The sequence below is a fragment of the Ostrinia nubilalis genome, chromosome 25 (genome assembly GCF_963855985.1).
Source record: "Ostrinia nubilalis chromosome 25, ilOstNubi1.1, whole genome shotgun sequence".
Classification (NCBI taxonomy): Eukaryota; Metazoa; Arthropoda; class Insecta; order Lepidoptera; family Crambidae; genus Ostrinia; species Ostrinia nubilalis.
The window spans coordinates 1052623-1078670 of NC_087112.1; the positions used below are offsets into that span (position 1 = coordinate 1052623).

Sequence of the window (26048 nt, forward strand, 5' to 3'; positions counted from 1 at the left end):
TATAGTAAAATTAATGGCAGATTGCTTTGCCAAAGAGTTGTGTTGTTAAGATAAAGAAATATCCTCTAAAATACATCAGATGCTATCTGTTGGAAGACTGCTGACACCAGAAAATATGTTATGTATCATATTTTTTAATCAAAAATGGATGTTATTTACCGATATCTGCTAATTATTGTTGATGTGATCGTCCGTAAAGCAATAACCGAAAGAACCATTTGAAGTTATTTTGTTTTTTCATTTCTAAGCCATCTTGATGAGTGCAAATGCGATAGTACTCCTACCACTTTCGCGCTCACCAGTTGGTGCCACTGTCTTCGCTACTAGCAAGTGACAGGACCTTACTCTACAGTGGCGCTAACTGGTGAGCGCTAAAACGATAGCCCTCATTGAATAGGGTCTGTGATCACAACAGAAGCTTCGCGTGTACTGATCTGCTGTGCTGTTGCTGCATGTATATCGGTCAGTGGCGGTCAAGTACTAGGCCCCGATTGCGCTAATTTGTAATGTCTCCAATTCATTCGCGTTTCATCTCCAGTCTACACTCCATTTTCATTCCAGCTGAAGTGCAATTGGAATCACGGTAAAGTTAACGCGCTAACATAGACGAAACAACAGATTTATGCACTTTCCATTAAAAGTCCGAACACCTTATTTTTGAAACTAAGATATTAAAACACAGCAAAAGTTCGTGAAGCGTTTGACTTGCGTGTGAGAAAAAGCAGCTGTCTGCATCTGTCATCATCAACTCAGAGGCGCAGATGCGTTCCGTTTACATTACAGTCTCATTTGAACTAGCTGTCAAAACGACACCGCGATACGGATTTCTCAAAACAGCTGATGTTTGCTCTTAGTCCAGTAGCGTTACAGTTGAAAATTTTTAGCGCAATCGGGACCCTGATCTGCTGTGCAAGGTCGTTGATGTATATCGGTCAGTGGCGGTCAAGTACTGTTCCTGAAGGCCTGCTACTCGAGTGCTCAGCGTGGCACCAGGGAGGCAATTTAGCATCAGTCCTGCAAGTTCGGGCTGCTGCTAAATTTTCTCGGTGGTGGTCGCGTGGCGTGGCTTTTCTGCAGTGATGACTGTGGTTGCGTGGTGTCCTCAGACCTGGTACCACTGCTGCAGTGATGATGGTGGTTGCATGGTGTCCTCAGACCTGGTACCACTGCTGCAGTGATGACGGTGGTTGGGTGGTGTCTTCAGACCTGGTACCACTGCTGCAGTGATGATGGTGGTTGCATGGTGTACTCAGACCTGGTACCACTGCTGCAGTGATGATGGTGGTTGCATGGTGTACTCAGACCTGGTACCACTGCTGCAGTGATGATGGTGGTTGCATGGTGTACTCAGACCTGGTACCACTGCTGCAGTGATGATGGTGGTTGCATGGTGTACTCAGACCTGGTACCACTGCTGCAGTGATGATGGTGGTTGCATGGTGTCCTCAGACCTGGTACCACTGCTGCAGTGATGATGGTGGTTGCATGGTGTCCTCAGACCTGGTACCACTGCTGCAGTGATGATGGTGGTTGCATGGTGTCCTCAGACCTGGTACCACTGCTGCAATGTTGATGGTGGTTGCATGGTGTCCTCAGGCCTGGTACCACTGCTGCAGTGATGATGGTGGTTGCATGGTGTCCTCAGACCTGGTACCACTGCTGCAGTGATGTTGGTGGTTGCATGGTGTCCTCAGACCTGGTACCACTGCTGCAGTGTTGATGGTGGTTGCATGGTGTCCTTAGACCTGGTACCACTGCTGCAGTGATGTTGGTGGTTGCATGGTGTCCTCAGACCTGGTACCAGGGCGAGCGACGCACCCATCGCAGACGGTAGCCGCCCTGCTCCGTTCGTATCTTGATGGACGCACCTTCGGCAGCTTTCACTGTCTCTTTCACCTGCATGGATGGCATATTTTAATAAAGTCATGTTGCTATCTCAACCACCTCCTAGACAAGTTACAAAACGTGACAGATGTAATGCCTAAAGCTTCGCTCCGGTGTTACATCGCTGTGAGGAGTTAGTACACTCTGTGAAGTGTTTTCAAAAAATAGTCACGATTTGTAACTTCTCCAAGAGGACACTATATCGAACACTGGATTTCAGATGAAGCCTCATTTGAAATTGGTTATTCGATTTTTGTTTCTCTCAATAGTCCACTCAAAAAGTGACCAAAAGGGGGTGCAGAGTGAGTGAGCTGGTACCTAAGCAATTTCTTCAGAGATTGGTTCAGGATGCTTAAGGAGTAAACATACTAAAAGTCCCCGCCCCGTCACTCACGCACTCTACAACTGCTTTTTTGAGTAGACTACGAAGAGGGTTTTCGCGAATGAAAGATCCGCTAGATGGCGGGACGTGGATGTGGGGTCTGACTGCTGCGTGATTGGTGGAGTTTGACATATCTGTCAATGTCATGTCAAAATTACCAATCATGCAGCATTTGGACCTCGCGTCTACGTATTGCCATCTGGCGGATTTTTCATTCGCGAAAACCCTCATTAAATAAAAATTGCGATTGTCATCCACTATTTTTTAAAGTTTCATTAACCCTTCCTAAGCTAATTTTAGGAGTGAGTTCACCACAATAGTCCAGCGGCTACAGGATCAAACTACCCTGAATCGGCAATTCTACACCAACACCGCTGGCTATTGTGGCCTGAATATATCTCATCTGTAAATAAATCTAAATAAATTGTACTCACGCTCTGCATCAAGTTCTGTGCGTTCCCGACGAGCATTTCCGTCGCCTCCTGGTCCTCTTCGCTACCTGGATATGACAAAACAATATAAATATTTACTAACTACGACGAACTACCCATCACCTTTTTATCCACCACCAAATCCATGCAGGTAAAATATCCATCACCAATTTTCATTGAATTTGCTACACGTTAAGCCTAGGCGCAGACCACCTAGTATGAACATGTATGAAAGTGCGCACATTACACCGATTTGGTATCGGCCGATTCTTCATAACAATTAGAATCGGACCCAACTATCGGCCAACTAAAAGTCGGTGGTCTGCGCTTAGGCTAAATATAATTTTAATTTAAATATACCGCTTATAATCGATAGTTCTATCGATATGCTAATTAATTTGATAGTTTTTCTTACAGCATCTTTAGTATTTTAAAGTATCTTCATTCATTGAAACATGCAATTCTTTCGATGTCATATCTAAAAATGTCTACAAATTAGCAGCCAGTTTTCAAAACCATATCAAGCTACAGCTTGATGGGATAAATGGTAAAATACTTACAATATTAAAGATCTTGTCACAAACCCGATTATAAGACTTGTAAACGATATAAATGGCAGTAAAACGTTATTTTCGAAACATGTTTCGTTATTATGTCTCGTATTTATAGTTGACATAAGCACTATTTAGGAAAGAAAACATTAGAAAGCACAAAGAAAAATAACTGTTCACGAAAAAAACACCTTGTCGTTTAAAAAAATAGCATTAAAATTGCAAGCAGGAAATGAAAAAAAGTATAATTTTCGCATATAAACATTCAAAACGCACACACAAAACATAATGGAAATTTATGGTCAATTAAGTGGATAACCAGTTCCTGTAAAATGTGCAAATGTATACTATCACAAACAGTAATTTATTTGTAAATACTTCACGATGCTTTTACTAAACATTCGCCACTTTCATTCATGTGTTTAGTGAACAAACGCTCCACATTGCAAAGATAAGAATTGCTTTTTAATCTTACCCCAGTATTCATAAAAAAATACAAACGTTTGCTGAACCTATTTTAGTTAATATTTTGTCTTGTTCATGTCAATGTCAATGTGAAAAAAATGACAGGGACAAAACATACATTTTTATGAATTTGGGGGTAAGCCTTCACAAAAAGTGCGTCGTGCATGGTGCAATATCGCCATGCAACTTTAGACAGCTGTAAATACCTCTGTAGTCCGGCATGCCGACTGCGTGTTAGCCAAGCGGACATGTTTAGTGATCAAATGTTAATCGCCAATCGAAATCGTACATCCAATATACTACTGGACAAGCTGATAAAAATGTATGTGCCAAATCTTGGTATAAATTCAATAAAAGACATTTCGTTTCATACAATGTGTCACAGATTTTACAGCATGGGCGTGCGCTGCTTAACTAAAAAACTTCAAATAATGTAAACGAAATGCGCACGTAAATAATTAAAACATTTTAAGTCTTCAAATCAAGTCTTTAAACAATATCAGTATTTCTTTTCTAGTCTTGCGGCACATTTGCTGTCAGTTATTCGCGACGACTTAATGAGTTGTTGTTGATGCTTATCAACATTAGATGAGCAATATTTTAATTCAGTGCAGCTTGTCTAGTAGTACATAGAAGTCTTTGTAGTAAGAATAGTTTTATAAACCACCTGGCACGAATCGATCGAAGTATGATATCGAAATGCTGTATTGAATAGTATCATACAAACAACTTTTTTATCAATCTATTCGTGCAAGCTTGTTTGATAAGAAAGAATGTTATAATTAGTCAATAAATAAAGTGCCTTAAAGATATTATCAAAGCGTGTCAGTATTTAGTAAATGTTTTAGAAAAATTGGTAACTGTTTTAATTTAATTCACCATTAATAATTGTATAGAGCTTACAGCGTTATAAAATACCAATTAAACATTTTTATTAGAATTTCATAAGGCAAAAAGGTTAAAGGTCGTAGGATTAATAACACCTGGACGCGGCCTTTGTCCAGCAATAGACGGCATTTGGTTGAAATCAAGGCAATCTCCAAAATTATCATCATCATCACTATCTCGTATTGAGGCGTCACTCGACAAGACACCCTAAAAATCGTGGCTTTCGTAGTCACAGCATTATATTATGCTGTCCCGTTTCAGTGGACATCGCTATTGAAAGATGGCACTGCTCAGTCAACTCTTGGTTTATTTCTTATTGTTATTCTTTCCTATGTGCCAGTGTTGTCTATGTCTATGTACCAGTCTGCCTTTGTGTGTCCATCGTAATTTTTCTTTCTGCCAACCGGCCTTTGTGGAAATCATTAAAGGAGGCCTATGTTCAGCAGTGGACGTCCTGTGGCTGAAATGATGATGATGATGGATGGTGAACAAACTGAGGATCTTACCTTGCGCTCCCAGCATGGTGGCTTTGACGGTGGATAGGATCTTGAGCTGCGTGCCGATGGTCGGGATCCTCTCGCATACTTGCAGCAGGTTCTGTAAAATAATTGTAACGATTAATAATAGCATTAATATACGATAAACACTCATATAGGCAAAGGCTTCTATGTAAACTCAAAATTATGATTCTAAATAATATAAAAACAGCTTATGTGGCCCGAAAAGAGGTTAAAGTATGCATATATGTGATGCCTTTTACTCATAGTAGCTTCGATTAGTTTGGCACTAGACGTCGTTGTGTGAAATGTCGTGAAGTTCCGACTGTAGGATAGGACCGACCAGAGGTGGAATTGTGTAAAGCAATCGTTATCATTTGACAGTTCATAACGTACGATTATTCTGTCAAACGCTTTGTTTAACTGACTTTATCGTACGTTATGAACTGTCAAATGATTACGATTGCTTTACACAATTCCACCTCTGATTCAAAAAAAGGGAAAGGTATGCTAACATAAGGCTTCTGCAACTCGTCTGACCAGCGCTGCAGCATTAGGAGAGTAAGCTACATCCTCCATTTGCCTCTCGTAAATTACAGATAATCGTCCGTCTTGCTCAGTCATTTCGCTCTTGGCTCGTGGTCAAGTTGAGGCGTGTTAGTCGTCCTGCAGTGAAGACTAAACAACCCTTCCTCCTCCTCCATGATTGATCCACTCACCGTCCGAATCCTCTTGTCGGTGCACTCGAGGGCCAGCTTCTTGGCGAGGCGGGTGACCTCCTCGGAAGCCTCGGCGATCGCCTTGGCCGTGGCAATCAGCTCACGCTTGCTACCTGTTGTGTGATATGAACAACGGTTTAACAGCTGTTAAAATTGACCTACGTAAGGGACTAGAAGTCAGGTGAGAATGCGGCGTCAAATCTCACTGAGGGCCATTTTGCATCATTTTTTTCTTTCACGAACGTTTGTGATTGGGACCACAGCACAGCGAAATGACGCTGTGACATCTTATTTACTTTAATTGGAATGACTACTAGACACAATCAAGTTTAATCTTCTCACTATCAACACAAGTGAATTTGTAAGATAATAATATCATTGTGTCAAGTTTTCAGCACTGGCCCATTTATTGTCCTGAAGCAGTGGTAGGGTTAATACTGGGACGTGTGTAGGAGATTGGGATAGGAATGGGATGGGATACCTTCGATTGAGCAGACTCCACAGGACGGTCCAAGCTTGGTTCTTCTTTCACTTTCACAAACACTTGAATTTTATTGAGATGAGTTTAGCGCGCGATTTGGGTTTATTTGAATTGGTTTATTTTGGATACTTATTTAGTATTAACGCCCAGATAGGTAGGCGAAGCGGCGCGTTGCGATGCGAGAGCGAGACTGAAGGTGGGAGGGAGAGGATAGGAAAAAGGACTGTCAGAATGAGTGATAGAATAGTGTGACATGAGTTCGAAATGTATGAGGTTTTAATGCTGGCGCGTACAACTCCCCCGGCCTAGAGGTCTTCCTCTAGATTGAGTAGCGTTTGTAAAAAAAAAATAAAGTTAAAAACGCAAAAAAGCATGCGTTAGAGAGAACTAAACGAGTTAAATTTGAGTTAAATGAGCGTTAAAGTTGAGTTAAATTAAAGTTAAAATTGAGTTAAATTGAAGTTAAAGAAAAATTAAAGTTAAAAGCATTATTTGAGTTACTGTAAAGGAAGAGGACAAACTCTAACTACAGGCCGAACATAAGTGCCGGTTGCAGTGCGAACCTTTAAGGTGCGAATGATTTTGTCCTTTCCGGGATATACTTCCACAACCACACCCAATGGCCAACAAAGAGGATGCGCATTGTCATCTTTTATAACAACAACAGAGCCCACATCTATCGGTTTGGTCACCGTATTCCACTTTTCACGGCGTTGTAGAGAAGTTAAATACTCCTGACTCCAGCGACGCCAAAAGCTTTGCACTAATTTATTGACTAACTGATAACGCGTTAACCGATTGTCAGAAATATCAGAGACATTCTCTACTGGTAAGAATTTCAGTGGAGTTATATTGAGAAAGTGATTGGGAGTGAGAGCGGATATATCAGATGGGTCAGAGCTAAGAACACACAATGGTCTACTATTCAATAAGCCTTCTATTTGTACAAGTACAGTGTTGAACTCTTCGTATGTTAACACTTGAAGACCAATAACTTTATAAAGATGCGTTTTTACATAACGAACATTTATCTCCGTGATGCCGTTAAAGTGCGGACCATATGGTGGACTATGAAGAAACTTAATGCGTTGTTCAGCCAAATGTGAACTTAAATAATTTTTGTGAGAGTCAGATTCTAAAAGAGCGTAAATTTCGTCAAGCTTGCGTTTAGCGCCAATGAAGTTAGTACCTCCGTCGCTATATATCATGGAAACGGGGCCTCTTCTACAAATGAATCGACGAAAAGCGGCGAGAAATAGATCAGAGCTTAAGTCTGAAACTAACTCTATGTGTAGAGCCTTAGTTGTAAGACAGCAAAATAAACAAATATAAGCCTTCTGGCTTTTAACACCTCTGCGGCGAATGTGAGTAATAAAGAAGGGACCTGCATAATCGACCGATGTATAAACAAAAGCTTTAGCTTCTGAAACGCGGAATGATGGCAAGTCGCCCATAAGAGGGTTTGTAGATTTAGGGTTTAAACGAAAACAGATATTGCATTGATGCACTCTTTGACGTACTAAGTTACGTGCGGAAAGTATCCAAAATTTCTGTCTAAGCAGACTGAGTAGAAGTGAAGGACCAGTATGTAAATTACATACATGAAAGTAATCAACTAAAAGTTGAGTGAAGCGATGTTTAGGCGATAGAATGATTGGATGCTTTTGTCCATAGTTGAGTTGAGAGTGAGTGAGTCGACCTCCGACACGAAGTATATTATCAGAGTCAATGAAAGGGTTAAGTTTAAGAAGCGATTTGTTAAAGGGTTTATTATTTTTAATTGCGTGCATATCTTGAGTAAAAAATAGTGCCTGTATATGGCGTACTAAATAGAGTTCAGCGAGTTCTAAATCAGAGGATGTAACCACTCCGTTTGAACGTAGTATTTTAGCGAAGCGTAACACGTACACAGTAGCGCGTAATAATTTTGGGTACGTGGAAATGCGATCAATTAATCGATCGAAAAAGTGAGAGTTCGATTGAGAGCTTGTCTCTGAAACAAGAGCGATAGTTTTCTCTTCCAGTCGAACACTGTTAGATGAAACTTGAAATGGCTCGATAGGCCATTGCGAGATTGGCTGAGCTGTCCATTGAGGAGAGTGAAACCAATTTAATTGATTTAATAATGCTTTAGGAGTTACAGGTCGCGATATTACATCTGCAGGATTTTCATTTCCATTAACATGATGCCAAATTTTTGCGTTGAGTTTCGAATTAATTTCAGTAATTCTATTCGCAACAAATGTGTGAAATTTGTACGCGGGAGAATGTATCCACGTGAGAGTGACAGTCGAGTCTGAAAATGCGTAAATTGAGTTAACAGGATAACGATTCTCTATACTATCGCGAACCGATAATAAAAGATTTGTTAAGAGCAGCGCTGCGCACAGTTCAAGCCGCGCAAGAGATATTTTCTTTAAAGGCGCGACGCGCGATTTGGATGCGATAAGAAAGACTTCACCGGGTGAATCTGCATCAGAGCTCACGCGCACATAAACTACAGCTCCGTAGCATACTTCGCTGGCGTCCGCGAAGCCCATGATAGTGACGTGACAACCCGCGGTGATTCCTATATGACGAGATATTTTTAATTGCGATAAATAGTTAATCTCACTATCAAACCGATTCCATTTATTTTTTATTGAGTCTGGAACTGGCTGATCCCATTCAAGTTCGCGCTGCCAGCATTCTTGAATTAAGAGTTTGAGAAACGCTGTCACAGGGCCTAGCAAACCCAAAGGGTCGAATAATCTAGCGGTTGCGGAAAGAATCGTGCGTTTTGTGCATTGGTCAGAGTTAGTAGAGTTAATTTTGTAAAGAAAAACGTCATCATTAGGAAGCCACTGCATGCCTATGATTTTTGTCGTAATTTCTGAGTCAGTGTCAAAATCGACGAGCTGTGGATTTTTATGCGAATCGGGAATCTTATTTATAAGCTCAGGGTTGTTCGAGATCCACTTAACCATTTTAAACCCCCCGGCCATGAACATCTTAACCATTTGATGGTAAGATTGTTCAGCTTTTTCTAACCCGTCCATAGATGAGACATAATCGTCCATATACATACAGGATTGAGCTTCAGACGCGGCGATAGGATAATTCGCGCGCTCGTCCTCAGCGAGTTGGCGAACGACACGCATAGCGAGGTAAGGCGAGCTAGAAACGCCAAAAGAAACCCTATTGTATTGATAAGTATCAATCGGTGATTCAGGATCAAATCGAAATAATATGCGTTGAAACGGGTGGTGATTTTGATCAAGCTTTACACAGAAATACATCTTTTCAATATCAGCAGATAAAGCGACTGAGAAAATGCGTAAGTTAATTAAAAGATTAAAAATATTACTTTGTAAGTTTGGGCCAGTGTAAAGAACATCATTTAACGACTTTCCAGAAGTTGTTTTACAACTTGCATCTAAAACGACTCGAGTTTTTGAAGTGAGTTTATCTGGTCGGTATACTGCATGATGAGGTATATAATAATTTGGAGTATTTTCCTCTGAATTCGATGCGTTTTCGACTTTTGACAGAAAACCGCGATCGATACAGTCTTGAATATTTTCATTATAGTTAGTGCGTAAGCCCGGAGTTGAGTCTAACTTTTTCTCTAAGTTATAGAAGCGACGCCTAGCAGTAAAGTAAGAATCGCCGAGTTCTGATGGGTCGAGTTTAAATGGCAAAGAAACGGTATACGTCCCAGAGTCGTCGCGAGAATGAGTTGATTGGAAAATGTTTTCACATATTTCGTCGTCAGGGCTGATGTGTCTCTTAGTAGGTACACTTTCAAGCTCCCAAAAGCGTTGCGTGAGTGATTCTAATGAGTGCGAGTCTACATTGCAAAAGAATGCTTTATTATCATTGCGTGAATGAGCTGAGTAGCACTGAGCGCGTCCCATAGCGAGATATCCGAGCGTGGTTTCGATAGCGATGACAGAGGATTGCGGTGAAGTTATTTTATTACTACCTAAAAGAAGCGGGAATATCTCATTGCCTAACAAACAATCGATTTCAGCAGGGATATCGAAGCTGTCATCAGCCATAGGAAGACCTTGTAAATGCGATAACTGGGTTATGTCAACCCTTACATTAGGTAAATAATCGGTTATTGTATCAATGACGCGTGCGTTAATTGTGTATTTACACCTGGGATCAAAGCGTGAGGCAATTGTGAAAGATACATATCCTAGCGACACACTTTCAGATTGACCTATGCCCTTAATAGTGGTAGGTAGCGGATTGACTTTTAAGTTCAGTCGCGCACAACATTTATTTGTGATAAAGTTGCTCATCGAACCTGTGTCTAGAAACACGCGTAATTTTTGACACGTCTTATTATTGTCATAAGTATACACTGACGCGGTGGGTAATAAGACCGTGGTACTAGATTCATCAGCGATCGACGGCGTGACTGCAGAGAGAGACACATTGTTGGTTGGCATCGATTGCAACGGCGGCGTGACCGGACCGGGCGCGGACATGGACGCGTCGGTCGGCGAAAGCGTAGCGCTGCAAGTCAGCTGTTGTGACGTCATAGGTCTATTTACGTTAAAATTATCTATATGAATAAGAGTGTGATGTTTCCGTTGGCAAACTGAGCAACGATTTTGAGATCTGCAATCTTTAATGTTATGAAAGCCTAAACAATTGAGGCAAAAGTTACATTTAGTAACTAAAGAGTAGCGAGTTGGCGCATTTTTCGAGCGAAAATAACTGCATTTGAACAGGGCATGTTCAGGTTCCGTCTTACAAAGTTGACAATTCTTGCGTACAGCGGATGGAGTGTATGAGCCTTGCGAATTCGGTTGAGATTGGAAGTAATGTTGATTGGGTTTTACTCCAAAAGCTGTATTAGAAACAAACGACTGTGTCGGTTTCGAGTTTTTAGACTGCGATGCGAAATTCGTTTTATTATTAACGTACGGCTTATTCTGCGTAAAACATAAGCGTAAAGTATGGATTTTATTCTGTTCTTTTATAAAAGTCTTGAGATCATTAAACGTAGGCATTTTTACGTGCTTAATGGATTGTTCAAATAAATTTAGAGTGTCTTTGTCTAATTTACTGAGAGCAATATGAGTCAAAATGAAATCGGAAAGGTCATCAATCTGTAAACGTCGTAAGGCAGCTTCAGCTGAGCAATACTGTTCCAAAAATTCATCTAAAGATTGCGATTTGAAATTTATTAACTGTCCCAAATACATAGAGGCTTGTACTCTTATGTCTTGGTATTTTTCTAATAGGTTGTTCCAAATTATGTAATAGTTCTCACCAGTCGGTGGAATACCCGAACAAATTGTAAGTGCTTTTCCGGAAAGTTTTCCTATAAGGTATTGAGCCTTTTCACCTGGAGACAAATCAGTGTTCTCATGAATAAGAGTTTTAAAATTTTGGTAAAAAACGGGCCACTTGGAAGGGGCTCCGTCGAAAGAGACTAGTTCTAAAGGCGGTAATTTTTTTATGAAATCCTGTTTGCGACGCTCTGTGTTGGCCTTTAGTTGTGCGATGGAGCTTTGCACCGAAAGGATGTTACAGTACAAATCGTCAAACGAGTTGAGTGCGGCAAATGTAGGTTTGAGTTCCTCATCATTTTTCATATAACACAAATTAAGTTCGTCAATAGTATCAAGAAAATCCGATCTTGTTTTTTCAATCGAATGCATGCGAGACATGAAAATTTGTTCAATCTGAGGGTCGGAGACCTTTAGGCTGAGGTCGTATAATTCCTGAACCCTTTGAAAAAGCGCTTCTTTTTTAGCTTCAAGCAAATTAATTTTGCGTTTTACTCCCTCCATTGTATTGTAGGTGAGCAAACACACGCACGAGAGCTAGCGTTAAAAATGAGTCGAGTTGTGCGTATTTATTTATAATCCAGTAGGAAAATAAAATGCGTAGCGTATGTAAGCGAATTTGAAATTGAATTGAAATAAAATTTTAAAAGATTGAATTTAAAAAATACACGTGTTTACAAACAACGAGTTGACGTTTGAGCGAATAGTAATTTCTAGAATGTGTCAAATGTCAAACGAATCGAACTTTCCAGAAAGAATGTGTCAAACGAGCGAATTTTCTAGAATTTTCTAGAGGGTTGTCAAAATGACGGATGCGTGAAAATGTGTAGTTGTGATTTTATGTAAGTGTAAAGGATAGGAAATGAACCATCCGGCTCGGTAGGACCAGAAAGGAGTTGTAGGAGATTGGGATAGGAATGGGATGGGATACCTTCGATTGAGCAGACTCCACAGGACGGTCCAAGCTTGGTTCTTCTTTCACTTTCACAAACACTTGAATTTTATTGAGATGAGTTTAGCGCGCGATTTGGGTTTATTTGAATTGGTTTATTTTGGATACTTATTTAGTATTAACGCCCAGATAGGTAGGCGAAGCGGCGCGTTGCGATGCGAGAGCGAGACTGAAGGTGGGAGGGAGAGGATAGGAAAAAGGACTGTCAGAATGAGTGATAGAATAGTGTGACATGAGTTCGAAATGTATGAGGTTTTAATGCTGGCGCGTACAACGTGTAAAAGTGCTTTATTTAAGCCTATTTACAGAAATAAATGAGTTTTATGAGTTTTTTATGAGTTTTTATGAGTTCAACGGTATCCGTTGTTCAATTTCAGAAATTACACAGCATCATCATTATCAATCATCTTTTGGACAGGCCTCCTCCAACTCCAGTCAGATTACTATTAAGCTGAATCTTAAAACGATATAACTTAGTAGCAACATTTCACTTCACGTCGCTACACTTTTCTGGTTGTAATTTAAAATTGTATAATGTAAATTTTGAATTAAGTATTTAAAAACATAATATTTTAATAAAGCCAATAGATAAGTAGATAGAAATGAATAAACAAATAAATTAAAAGTAAATAATTGGTCCATTGAAGGCACTTACCGCTCAGATTCATAGCGACCTCTAGCGTCCGACAGAAAGCAATGAACAGATATACACAGTGATAGCATAGTTATATACAGTTTGCGCCGAATAACATAAGGGAGATTATATTTCAATGTTACTAATAAAAATGCGAATACCTCTTGACGAATATTCGCATTTCTGTTTTTAGGTTTGATAAGTAGCAGCGTGTAAACTACCGAATGGTATTCGAAGCAATTTATAAATGTGCGAAGATGATTGTGTATGATACAATTTTTACAAAGCAGTAATGAGTATACATTTAGTTCATTTATCACTTCAATAATAATAATAAGGTAAAAAGCGTCATATTACATGTTGTAAATAATATTTTATTATTTTTACACATAATAGTAGCATTAATATTCATGTGTAAACAATACATAGTATAAAGAGCTAATAGCAGGATTGAATGGCCATGGTTTTGTATATTTTTTAGTAATTTGTCTATTGCCAAATTCATTGTTACCAGATACCTTTTTCCTATTCATTTTTACCATCTGGAACTAGAAAGGAATGACCATCGACAAGAATGTTGTCACCATAGACATATGGTTATGAGCTGCGATGTTCTCATAGTCTCTGACCGCTATCAACCATAGACAAGCGTTACCTTTAGAGTCGGAGCGGACCAGCTCTGACAGACGAGCCATGAGGATGGCCATGCGCTTGGCGGCTGCGATGATCTCGTTGTCTTTGGACGACCATTCGCGCACTGCCTTGTGTAAGTTATGGGCCGCCACCTGGAAAACACATTTTTGTGATGTCAGATCTTATCATAGACAAGAGAGGTGTATAAGTATAGTCACATTGCCATGTATTGACATTTCTCCACGGTCTCATACATCGTTACACTTTTATAAGTAACATAGACAATACTCGTTTACGCAGAGAAGTTCAATCTGAAGCTGACTAAAACCAAATGTGAAAACCAATGAAATTCAGACCTTATTGCTTTACGTTAAGATATTAAATATAAGACGACAGAGACTCGTTTTATCTCGCTCTGTCAACTGCAACAGGACGCGTAGTAAACGCAACGAGTATGAGACGAGAACAAAAGCGAGCGAAAACGTTTCGAGCATAGGATAAACTGGAATGTTTTTGTCCTAATCAAAAATAACTGGACTCACCACACCAAGCACCGTCACCAACCAACCCGAGACAGCGACGAACGCATCCCGCTGAACGCAGCCCCGCTGCCTAGAATACGAATAGTGTCTGCTGACCACTAGCAGCACCTCTTCTACCTGCAAGAGCCTTTGACATCCAGGAACCGCCCGCTCGCTGGTCGTTCACAGGGCCTCGACCAACGTCGATTCACCCGGTGGGCTAGTACCGCGCCGAGGGTGGAACAATGGTATCAAAGTCAAGCAGCATAGAAATTCGTTGCGCATGCAACGGCATCTGTCACCGTCTGGTCGTATCCAGACGAGATCATACACGGGCTATGAGCGTCAGTTCGACGCGGCGGCGCGCTTACGTGGAGCTGTTGTGATGCTAGTGGTAGTGTAAGATGACTCACCAATATAGGCTGGCTAGGGTGTGGCTGCCTGCTGAATATGTCCTCTCCTTCATCGTCGGTATCCGGCGGTGGCGGCCAAATGGAGCTGTAATGTAAGATAGGGCCAGCGGTAATGTAAGATGACTCACCAGTATAGGCTGGCTAGGGTGCGGCTGCCTGCTGAATATGTCCTCTCCTTCATTGTCGGTATCTGGCGGTGGCGGCCAAATGGAGCTGTTATAGGGCCAGTGGTAACGTAAGGTGACTCACCAGTATAGGCTGGCTAGGATGCGGCTGCCTGCTGAATATATCCTCTCCTTCATCATCAGTATCCGGCGGCGGCGGTCGCGGCGGCGGCGCGGCGGCGGTCGGCGGCGGCGGGCGCGGCGGCGCGGTCACGTGTAGTTGTTGCAAGGCGACGGGTAACGCCGGCGGCGGCGGCGGCGGCGCGTAGTGGCGGCCTAAAGCTGATTCTACTTCGCCCGCTGCGTTTATTATCTGGAGAAGAACAAGGCTGTTTATAATTCTGGATTAGCTAGCTATTTATTTGCACATTCACTGTCCGCAAGGAGATATTAAAACAATAGGGCGTGAAATAGTGTAGTAACGTGAGATGGGACCATAGTGCTGATTCTACTTCGCCCGCTGTAGTTAATAATAATAAATAATAAATAATCTTTATTCACAAATATCATTTCCTGTGATGTAATAAACCACAGCTTCTGCACTAGGCTCGCAGGCCTGTGTCGCAGTAGTTGTGTTGAGTGAGCATTACAGATTACATTTTTACATTAAATATACAGCTCCGATTCCTTATCAGGTGACTATTATTGTGGTTTTTTAAAGTTATTTTATTATCTAGAGAAGAATAAAGCGGTTCAAAATTATAAAGCTATTGGGCTAGTGGTAATGCCGGCGGCGGCGGCGGCGCGTAGTGGCGGCCTAAAGCTGATTCTACTTCGCCTGCCGCGTTTATTATCTGGAGATGAAGAAGGCTGTTAAAATAGTGTAGTGCAAGGAGATACAGTATTAAAACAATAGGGCGCGAAATAGTATAGCGTGGGATGGGATCATATAGTGCTGATTCTACTTCGCCCGCTGTAGTTATTTTATTATCTAGAGAAGAATAAAGCGGTTCAAAATCCTAAAGCTATTGGGCTAGTGGTAACGCCGGCGGCGGCGGCGGCGGCGGCGCGTAGTGGCGGCCTAAAGCTGATTCTACTTCGCCTGCTGCATTTATTATCTGGAGAATGTAAAGATAAAAATTACCAGTTATTTATTTACACACTCACTGTCCGCAAGAAGATTACTGAACTGTTAGCAGCCCGACACGAAGTCGTGTCGCTTTGTGGTGTCAATTCCCAGAAGGGGGAGAATTGACAATGAGAAGGGACGTAACAGAGACATTTGTAGGGAGCGAAGTAACAGCGCAAGGGGAAAGGAGCCTCGAGCAGTAGTTTGTACCGGGATTTGGTTCGTACACCATGAGGCAGGTAGAACCATAGGTGGCGAAGGGATTGTCCGCAAGGAAATACAGTATTAAAACAATAGGGCGTGAAATAGTGTAGTGACATGGGATGAGACCATAGTGTTGATTCCACTTCGCCTTTCGCATTTATGAGCTGGAGAAGAACAAGGCTATTTAAAATTTGGAATTGCTAGCTATTTATTTACACATTCAATGTCCGCAAGGAGACAATAGAGCGTGAACTAGTGTAGCAACATAGGACTGTTAAAACTGGTAAAACAATAGGGTATGAACATATAAATGTAGTACAGTCAGCGTCAAATAATTTGTATCACCCAAAGTGGCCAAAAAGTTGACAACATAACCATTGGAACAAAGACGTGTTGCGAACTACGGTGATAATGATGTGATATGAATTCAACCCTTTATGACTCATTTCAGCTGAAAAGGCAGCAGCTTTATACAGAATAGACTGTGAGTATAAATCTGTACAGAATAGACTGTGAGGTGGCTTGAGACCCACGACAGAGAAGGCCCCCGATTGTTATCAAAAAAAATTAACAGTTACCTGTAAATACTAGCAGTTATACTGTCGTTGAAAAGGAAGAAAAGTAGCTTTGAGAGAAAAGAGGGATATTTGATTCTTAAATGTCTAGAACCTCCAGTAGACTGTAAGCAGATGTAGCGGGTGACGTTATGACGCGGTGCAGGGCTTGCCACGCGGCTCGCGGCTTTAGTGCTAGGTAATAAGATCGGGTTTGGCTCAGGGGTTGATTTCGAAATTGAAGGCGCGCCAGTGCGGCGCCTGCCACGCGGCTCGCGGCTCTAGCAAGGATTTCCACATATACACCACTTAATCCATAAAGCTCAAGTTGCACGATTAACCATCGAGTTTATATGGGTCAAGGCTCATGTAGGCATTGGTGGTAATGAGGCAGCTGACTTGGCTGCTAAGGCTGCGGCTTCATTAGAGACAATTCCCGATTTTAATAAAGTTCCCATAAGCTACATTAAACACAAAAATAAAATAATATCAGAACAGGAATCCAAAAAACTCTACTCTACACCAGATAATTGCGCGTACACTAAATCCTGGCTCCCTTCGTATGAAAATCTTATCGAGTTCATATCACATATCAAACCCTCCTTTTCTATTACTCAGTTACTCACAAACCACGGATACCATAAAGAATACCTCCACAGATTCAAGATTACTGACAATGACACATGTCCCTGTGATAATATAACCACCCAATCAATGTTGCATCTCGTTCAGGACTGCCCAAGATTTCAATCAACAAGACTTAGCCATAATATAGTTTGCCAAATTTACAACATCGACCCATTCAATTTCCAACAAATTATAACCAAGCAAGATTCCATAACAACATTTACCACCCACATTGAAAACATAGTTAGCAACCTTAAATCTTTCAACAATTAAAATTCTAAATCACGTAGGAGAGAGCAACGCGTAAACCGATAGCGCCGCGCTCTCTCTGAAATTAAAAATGCCCAAATTAAAAAAAAAAAAAAAAATGACCGGTCCTGCGCCGCTCGCAACCAGGCATCTCCCGTGACCCTCACTAGATCGTCGGTCCACCTAGTGGGAGGCCTGCCCATGCTACGTCTTCCGGCTCGTGGTCACTCAAGAATTATCCTGCTCTTCACTACTTAATACGTGTAAACCAGCTGTTAGCGATAAAATTATAATCTGTGACATCATAGACAAGATTGCGCGACCGGAACGTTCTAGAAGCGTTAGGCAACACTTCCGTATCCTGCTCCTGTCTTTTGCCACCCTTCCCCCTACCCGCACACCTAAAACCCTCTTGCGTCAAAACATCAAAAGTCTGAAAAACCAGCTGTGAAAGTGCACGAAATACAACAATTAGCTTCCTGGGATCTCTCCTCACCCTCTGGTAAGTCCATCGCTTCACCAAACACCGGCCATAAAGTCGGGGGTGGCGGTTACCTGCGCGTTGGCGGCATTGGGTCAGAAGCAGTGCGGGTCAGTTGCAGCGAAGCAGTAGGCACACTGAAGGCAGCGCAGTTTCAAAGCAGTTGCAACGCGGGCGGTTGTAAAAAAATTAAATATACGAAAACCGCTTTCAACGCGCTGCTACCGCCCTACCTCCGGTGAGTCATGCTAATATGGCCGCCATAGTAATACAACAGCGCGGACTCGCGCTCGCGCCGCTTCTGTCCCGCACCCGCGCCGCCTCATTTGTCGTTCGGCAGTTGCAGTGCGGCGCGTTCAAATTTGGTGTGACACACTTCAGAGTTTCTTGTATTACAACTTGCGCGAGCCCGCTTTCAAACTGCGCTGCTTCTAGCCCGCGTTTGGTCTGTGGAAGCCATAAGGGCGGGGGTGGCGTGTTTAGTTCTAAAATACTGAACTGTCCTATATATGACATTGACAGTGGGGTGCCACCGTCAATACCGGATCGCTGGTTCCAATTTTTTCCATGTTGGAAGCCATATAGTTGAACGATGGTAGCGCCCCCCTGTCATTGAGTTTGGTGGGACAGTTCAGCGTGGGTCATCTATACCTGTGCGTTAGCAGCGCGCCATTGCGGCGCCTGCGTCTTGTCCCCGAGCGCGACGGCCTTGGCGCGGTGCACGGCGGGCGGGATGGCGGCCTGCAGGCGAGCGTGCGCCGTGGACAGCGCTCGCGCGAATTCCGAGTCTTCTGTGTTATCGCGCTCGGTCCCGCCTACGAGCAGCACGCGGTTTGCTAGCCTGGAGCCAAGAAATAAGAAAGAATTTTTAGTTTTTTTGCATAGTGCTCTCAAAAAATGTTTATATTTGCTAGATACAAAGTTCCACACCGCCTACTAGCAGCACGCGGTTTACTAGCCTGGAGCCAAAACATAAGAAAGTCATAGTGCTTTCAAGAAATGTTGTTATTTGTGAAGAGTGCTCGCGCGAATTCAGAGTCTTCTGTGTTGTCGCGCTCGGTGCCACCTACGAGCAGCACGCGGTTTGCTAGCCTGGGAAACGGGAATAAGAACGGTTTTGGCTGGCATTTTGTTTGGTATTTTATGTACTTTTTTAGTACCTTTCATATACAAGGAATAACTAGTTTGCTAGCCCTAGGGATGGATGGATTTTTTAGTTTTTTGCATAGTGCTTTCAAGAAATGTTTTCATTTGTTCAGCTAGATACAAAGCTCTATACCGCCTACGAGCAGCACGCGGTTGGCTAGCCTGGAGCCAAGAAATAAGAGCGCTTTCAAGAAATGTTTACATTTGCTGAGCTAGATACAAAGTTCTACACCGCCTACTAGCAGCACGCGGTTTGCTAGCCTGGAGCCAAGAAATAAGAAAGTCAGTGCTTTCAAGAAATGTTGTTATTTGTGAAGAGTGCTCGCGCGAATTCAGAGTCTTCTGTGTTGTCGCGCTCGGTCCCGCCTACGAGCAGCACGCGGTTTGCTAGCCTGGAGCCAAGAAATAAGAAAGTCAGTGCTTTCAAGAAATGTTGTTATTTGTGAAGAGTGCTCGCGCGAATTCTATAATTCGCGCATAATACCAAGGTGTTCAACCAGTGTGTACTGCCGGTCTTCGTGTATGGGATGGAGACCACGACGCTGACAGAAAAGTCTGCTGAGAGACTCCGAGTCGCACAACGAGCAATGGAAAGACAGATGCTTGGCGTCTCCCTACAAGATCACAAAACGAACGAGTGGATCAGAGAAAAGACGAGGATCAGCGACGTGGTGGAAGAGATAGAGAGCCGTAAATGGAGATGGGCGGGACACATTGCACGGATGAACCAGGATCGCTGGGCCAGAAAGACCCTGGAGTGGAGACCCCGCAACAACACCCGCGGCAGGGGAAGACCGCCTAAACGATGGACAGACGATATCCGGCAGCAGGCCGGAGTGAACTGGATGCGTGTGGCCAGGGACAGAAAACGGTGGAGGGTTGAAGAGGAGGCCTATGTTCGAAGGCGAACCCAAAGGCTGACATAGATAGATAGATAGCTCGCGCGAATTCAGAGTCTTCTGTGTTATCGCGCTCGGTCCCGCCTACGAGCAGCACGCGGTTTGCTAGCCTGGAGCCAAGAAATAAGAAAGTCAGTGCTTTCTAGAAATGTTGTTATTTGTGAAGAGTGCTCGCGCGAATTCAGAGTCTTCTGTGTTGTCGCGTTCCGTTCCGCCTACGAGCAGCACGCGGTTTGCTAGCCTGGAGCCAAGAAATGATCAATCATGAAAGAATCAATTGAATAAACTCTATTCAATTGATTTTTTTGTTTTTTCTAGTGTATAAGTACCCTAACATTGTAAAAAGAAATGCTGTGTATACCTGTTATTGAGGTCATATGTATACGCATCATGTGTTAAACCATGTTAAAATGGTTGGATATGTAGGTAGTAGGAACTGTATTATGTATGTGACTTTGTTGATGTACCTAATAAATAAATAAAGAAATAACACTGCTTTCAAGAAATGTTTTCATTTGTTGAACTAGATACAAAGCTCTACACTGCCTACTAGAGGCACGCGGTTTGCTAGCCTGGGAAACGGGAATAAGGATGGTTTTCATTTGTTTAGTTCGACACAAATCTTTACATCGGCTATTCGGAAAGCGTATTTTTTTAAAAGATTTTATTAGCAATTTGTATTGCACTAATCACTAATAGTCCGTTAGCCCCTCGCGCTATGCTAAATAAGATTGTGTTACGAGTGGGCTCACCACAATAGTCGAGCGGCGGTGGGATTCGAACGCGTGTTCATGGGATCTCGATTCGGCCAGTCCGAGCCATTCACCGTTCGGCTATCGTGGCTATAAAATGTTTGCTAACTTATGACCACGGAATAAAGACTGTTTTCAACCGACTTCAAAAAAGGAGGAGGTTCTCAATTCGACCCGTATGTTTTTTTTCTATGTTTGTTACGCGATAACTCCGCCAATTATGAACCGATTTGAACAAATCTTTTTTCGGCGTATAGGTAATACCTCAAGGGTGGTCCCATTTAAATTTAATAATAGAAAAAACAACCTCCAAGGGTGGAAAATTGGGGATGAACTTTTTTATACGCAATATCTCCGCCGATTATAAATCAATTTGAACGATTATTTTTTTGTTGAATAGGTATTATCAAAAGGGTGGTTTCATGCGAATTTGAAGAAAATATTTCACCCCCAAGGGTGGAAAATTGGGGATGAACTTTTTTATACGCAATATTTTTAATTTTTAGTTTTTTTTTGTGTTCACGCATTTGAAGTCGGTTTTATTTTAAAAAAAAGTTAATTATTTGAACGAATGGTCCGTTAGCCCTGGAACTCGTTCCGTGTTTTATTTGTTTATAAATAAAAAAAAAATTATTCTATTTAAATACCTAACATCTGTTTGTGTAAACTCTGCCATTATTTCCTCATTACTGCCAATATCCGATATGGTCTAGTGGCTAGGATACCTGGCTCTCACCCAGGAGGCTCGGGTTCGATTCCCGGTATCGGAAAAATCCTTTTTTGTTGTTTATATTTTTATTCTTTTTTTGTTTTTCATTTTTTATTTACCCATTAAAAAATATATTTTAAATAACAAAAATATCGGATGCAATAAAGTTTTATATCTTTACAATAATCTCGAATGAACTCATTTGAAATGAGTCATTTCATTCAGATTCCTGTTAGTCATAGCAGGCCTGTTCATCTCCGCGAGTTAACATCGAAAACAAAACACGCATGATGGCCCCCTACAGGATACTATTCGACAAGGCCTCACATACGAGCGAGCATTGACTCACGCACGCGTATTCTTGTGTATGATGGAAGAAAATAAAGAAAATGGTGAACTAAATACTGTGCAGTATTTAACTGCTTAAATAATAATAAAAACACAGAATATACTTTTTTAAGTTGCCTCAAGACACTGAGAGGTAAATAAGTAGTTAATATTATTCATGATAATTCATGCTAAATCATGTATTTCCTCCGCCATTTTCTGCAGTGTGGCACCTCACGTCACATCATTTTACCGAAGTCAGCCCTATAGCTTCGGCGCAGTGCCGATCACTGACGTTTGTCAACAAAATGGTGCTTGACTCTTGAGACAAGCTAAATTACACCATATTGTTAATAATATTGAGCACACATTTTTTTAAATACCTTCGCGAAGTAAAACTTCTGTACGTAGTACTTATTATTATTCTGTGGTCATAGTCAAAAAGATAAAAGTGTTCACGAGTCCAATCTTATCAAAGACAAAATAATACTACCTACTTTATTTTCAAAATTTTGCCACTAACTTTATTTAGTTTCTTATAATAATAATTTGTTTTTTTTACAAGTAAATAATCAGAACGTCTGATGTCATGTGATTATGTCATTTTATTTCCAGTATTTTTCTTTCTGGTATAAATGGAATTTATGTTTTTATTTATTTTCCACATAGATACTATGGGCCATAGTTCCAGCTAATCATTTCCTGTTCTGTCGTCTCGGCTCAATTGTAATCGGGTAGCTGGAACACAATTTGTCGACAGCAGTTCTCGCGTATTTCTGAGGCTTATTATTACAAAAGTCCTACTAATATTATAAATGAGAAAAATTTATAAGGATATTTACATGTCTGGATGTTAACATATTTGCTGCTCTTTCACGTAAAAACTACTGAACGGATTTTGATGAAACTTTACAGTATTATTCTTTACTAGCGGCCGCCCGCGACTTCGTACGCGTGGATCCCGTTTTACCCCCTTCATCTATCTTACGCGGTTTAGATTTTTTCATACAAATATTTTTTCCCGCTAACTCCCGTTCCCGTTGGAATTTCGCAATATCCTGTTGTAACAAAGCTTTAAGTTTACTAAGGGACCTGCATGCCAAATTTCAAGCGTCTAACTTAAGCGGTTTAGATTTTTCATACAAAAGGATTTTCCCGCTAATGCCGTTCCTGTGGGAATTCCTAAGTATCCTATAACCTGCCCAGGAGTATGAAGAATAATTGTACCAAGTTTCGTTAAAATCCGTCGAGTAGTTTTTGTTTCGAGGAACATACAGACAGACAGACAGACAAAAATTTTACTGATTGCATTTTTGGCATCAGTATCGATCACTAATCACCCCCTGATAGTTATTTTGAAAATATATTTCATGTACAGAATTGACCTCTCTACAGATTTATTATAAGTATAGATAACCCAGAATAACATATAGATCTCTGTATGGATCATAATGGTCTGAAATAAACGTATTATTATTATTATATGTATTTTAGTGTTTTTTCTCTCCTAAGAGGTTAGCTTTAGGAGCACGGGCCGAGGCCAAATGCATCCTAGTCACGTTATAAAATGTTTAAAAACTTTCTCACTATCCTGCACGTATTTAAAAAAGTTGCTTTCTGTAGTAATTTGTATATAGACGGGGTTATGTCAAGGGTGTTTAGACTCGTATGTAGCTGCCTAGGGATGACGCCTGTAGTGGATATCACTATAGGGACTAGTAGAACTGTTGTTACTCGCCACTGCGTCCTGATTTCTATTGCTAGGTCTCGATATTATTATTATTATAGGCTATAATCTATGACGATCTGTGACAAACTAAATTTCACGCGGGTGAAGCCGCGGGCAAAAGTTAGAAATTAATAAATGCATAGTAAATAAAAATCTAATAATTCATTTCCATGTACGCGTGTTTGTCTTGTTGGTTGTCCTAATAAATAAAATAAAAAAGACTTCTCTAACTTACCTCGCGATGGCGGAGGTGTTGTCGACCATCTTCTGCGAGTCGTTGTTGCGGATGGCGTCCTCGCACAGGTAGGTGTGCTTCTGCATCAGCTCGCCTGCCAAATGGAAACAGTCTGTCTTAGGCTGGGTTGCACCATCTTACTTTAACTCTAACAAACGTCAAAAATCTGTCAAACTCAATACAAAAAACACCGGTTATCGTCAAAGTTACTGTTAAAGTTAGGTGGTGCAACTCAGCCTTAGTTGTTCATAAATAGTAGATATAGTCTGGTCTGCGAGCACGTACAATTTTGTCCAATGACCACAAGCTACCCATCCTTATCGCTCGCGCTCAATTATGTTGCTGTCGCGCTCGCACACTCACTGCGGCCGCGCGTTGCAGACGCGACAGCAATATAATTACGCGCGAGTGATAAGGATGGGTAGCTTGGGGTCATTGGACAAAATTCTACGTGCTCACAGACCAGGCTCTAGTTAATTTACCGGCGGTGCGCACGAAGTCCAAGGGGTCGACGGCCTGGTCACAAAGATCGCGCACGCGCAGCACAGCTTCCGCGTATTGCCCTTTGAGGTTGTTGAAGTGCTCCTCGGCCACCTGGGGACAACATTATCATCAAGTCATGTGGTCTCCACTGCAGAAGCACGAATTTATTTATTTATTTATATTAGTAAGACCGAGATTTACATAATTGATTATTTTACAGTTAATAACACTTGATAACCACTTATAGGTCCCCACAGATAGAATTGTGGTGGATATTCAAAGAAATTATAAAATTCATATGATACACGATACACCTAATGTTGTAATTAAGAGATAGTAATTTAACCATATTAGACTTCCCGTTACCTCATATTTATAATAAACAACATGATAAAAAAAAAACCTACATGATAGGCTTGAAAAAACGCTCGCTCAGCAGCCGCCTAAGCGCTGGTATGCTAGTATAGAATAAATCAATATCTAGTTCCTTACTCAGTCTGTTAAATCTGTCGCCAGCACGCCATATAAAGCTATTCTGTCTATAGTTAGTGGTCGCCTTCGGAAGAAAAATAAGTGGATTAAATCTCATGGGCCTTAGAGGCGCCTCAGAGATATTTTGGCTAGTAGGTGTGGGCAGAATTTCTCCAATTTATCTGAGGCATAATGGAGGTTTGGCTCACACTCTCCACGTTGGCTAAGTAGCTAGACGGGTTGGGGAGGCCTAATGTTTGCATATTTTTTCCAATAGTGAACATCCAGGAGGATGTGGGGGTGGTTTTATTATTTATTTATTTCAGGTCTATTATACCAAATCTGCCACAGCTATAATACCCAGATGCAGTCGACAAATTCACATGTTAGATCAGCATAAAAAAGTAATTTAACTAAAGGAAAATAAAAATTACAGAAAAATATATCCTATGACGATGTCAAGCTCTAGAAAGAAACATCATTATGAAAGCTATAAATATGAATTATGTTTCTGATTATTTACCTTGCTGTCAGGGTACAGGAGGCGAATTTTCCCAGCGGCAATCAGTTGAGGAGATAACTTCTCTACCTGCAAAATATAATTGAATTTGAGTAAAGAGAACACTGAATAAAATAATAAGAAGCGCAAAGTTGTAGAACGAGATAGTAGAAAGGAATAAAAAGATATAAATTTAAGATCTTCAGTGGAGGTCTTCTTTATAATCGCTGAATCGTGATGAAAATGGAATACCTCCACAAATATTACTTTTTTCTTATACATATTTAAATGACGATCTGTACGTGCACGCAAATGCGGACGCTTGTTTAAATCTAAGAGAATATCAGTCTGCCCGCGACCATGACCGACGTTTCAACCCAGTTGAAACGTCGGGAGGGTAAATATCTTATTTACAGATATAAAAGTTTGGTTGTGAAATACTGTGAAGTGATAATTTTTAAGTTACTGACGAGCGTTATTATGTCGGCGACTGCTTGCAATAATGGTGGGCGACGGTTAACGACTGTAGGCGACTGTCGGCGACAGTCTCCGAGTCGCGCCTTTCGCTGTCATGACATGTTGAAACTCTGGATAGACGTTAGTATAATCGCCGACCCGGCTATAGTGTGTGTATAGTGACCTGGCGCGCGCTGTGCTGCAGCTGGTCGGCGAGCCGCTTGCTGTGGTCGCCGGCGGCCACCATGCTGGCTG

General features: G+C 41.4%; 1 protein-coding gene and 1 non-coding gene across 2 annotated transcripts in view; one reads left to right on the forward strand and one right to left on the reverse strand.

Annotated features, from left to right (window-relative positions):
• Positions 1 to 253: 253 nt before the first annotated feature.
• LOC135084052 (vinculin) overlaps positions 254 to 26048 on the reverse strand; it is a 77251-nt gene continuing 51456 nt past the window's right edge. The window contains exons 16-26 of the mRNA XM_063978795.1: positions 25362 to 25427; positions 24367 to 24478; positions 23885 to 23978; positions 20272 to 20373; positions 18739 to 18928; positions 14989 to 15216; positions 13828 to 13957; positions 5818 to 5930; positions 5108 to 5198; positions 2701 to 2765; positions 254 to 1896 (exon numbers count right to left, since the gene is read on the reverse strand). Of these exons, the coding sequence (XP_063834865.1) occupies positions 1789 to 1896; positions 2701 to 2765; positions 5108 to 5198; positions 5818 to 5930; positions 13828 to 13957; positions 14989 to 15216; positions 18739 to 18928; positions 20272 to 20373; positions 23885 to 23978; positions 24367 to 24478; positions 25362 to 25427 (1299 nt within the window). The 3' untranslated portion in view covers positions 254 to 1788. The remainder of the gene's footprint in view (positions 1897 to 2700; positions 2766 to 5107; positions 5199 to 5817; positions 5931 to 13827; positions 13958 to 14988; positions 15217 to 18738; positions 18929 to 20271; positions 20374 to 23884; positions 23979 to 24366; positions 24479 to 25361; positions 25428 to 26048) is intronic.
• Trnae-cuc (transfer RNA glutamic acid (anticodon CUC)) lies at positions 21583 to 21654 on the forward strand. The gene has a single exon. It is a non-coding gene; the product is annotated as a tRNA-Glu (tRNA).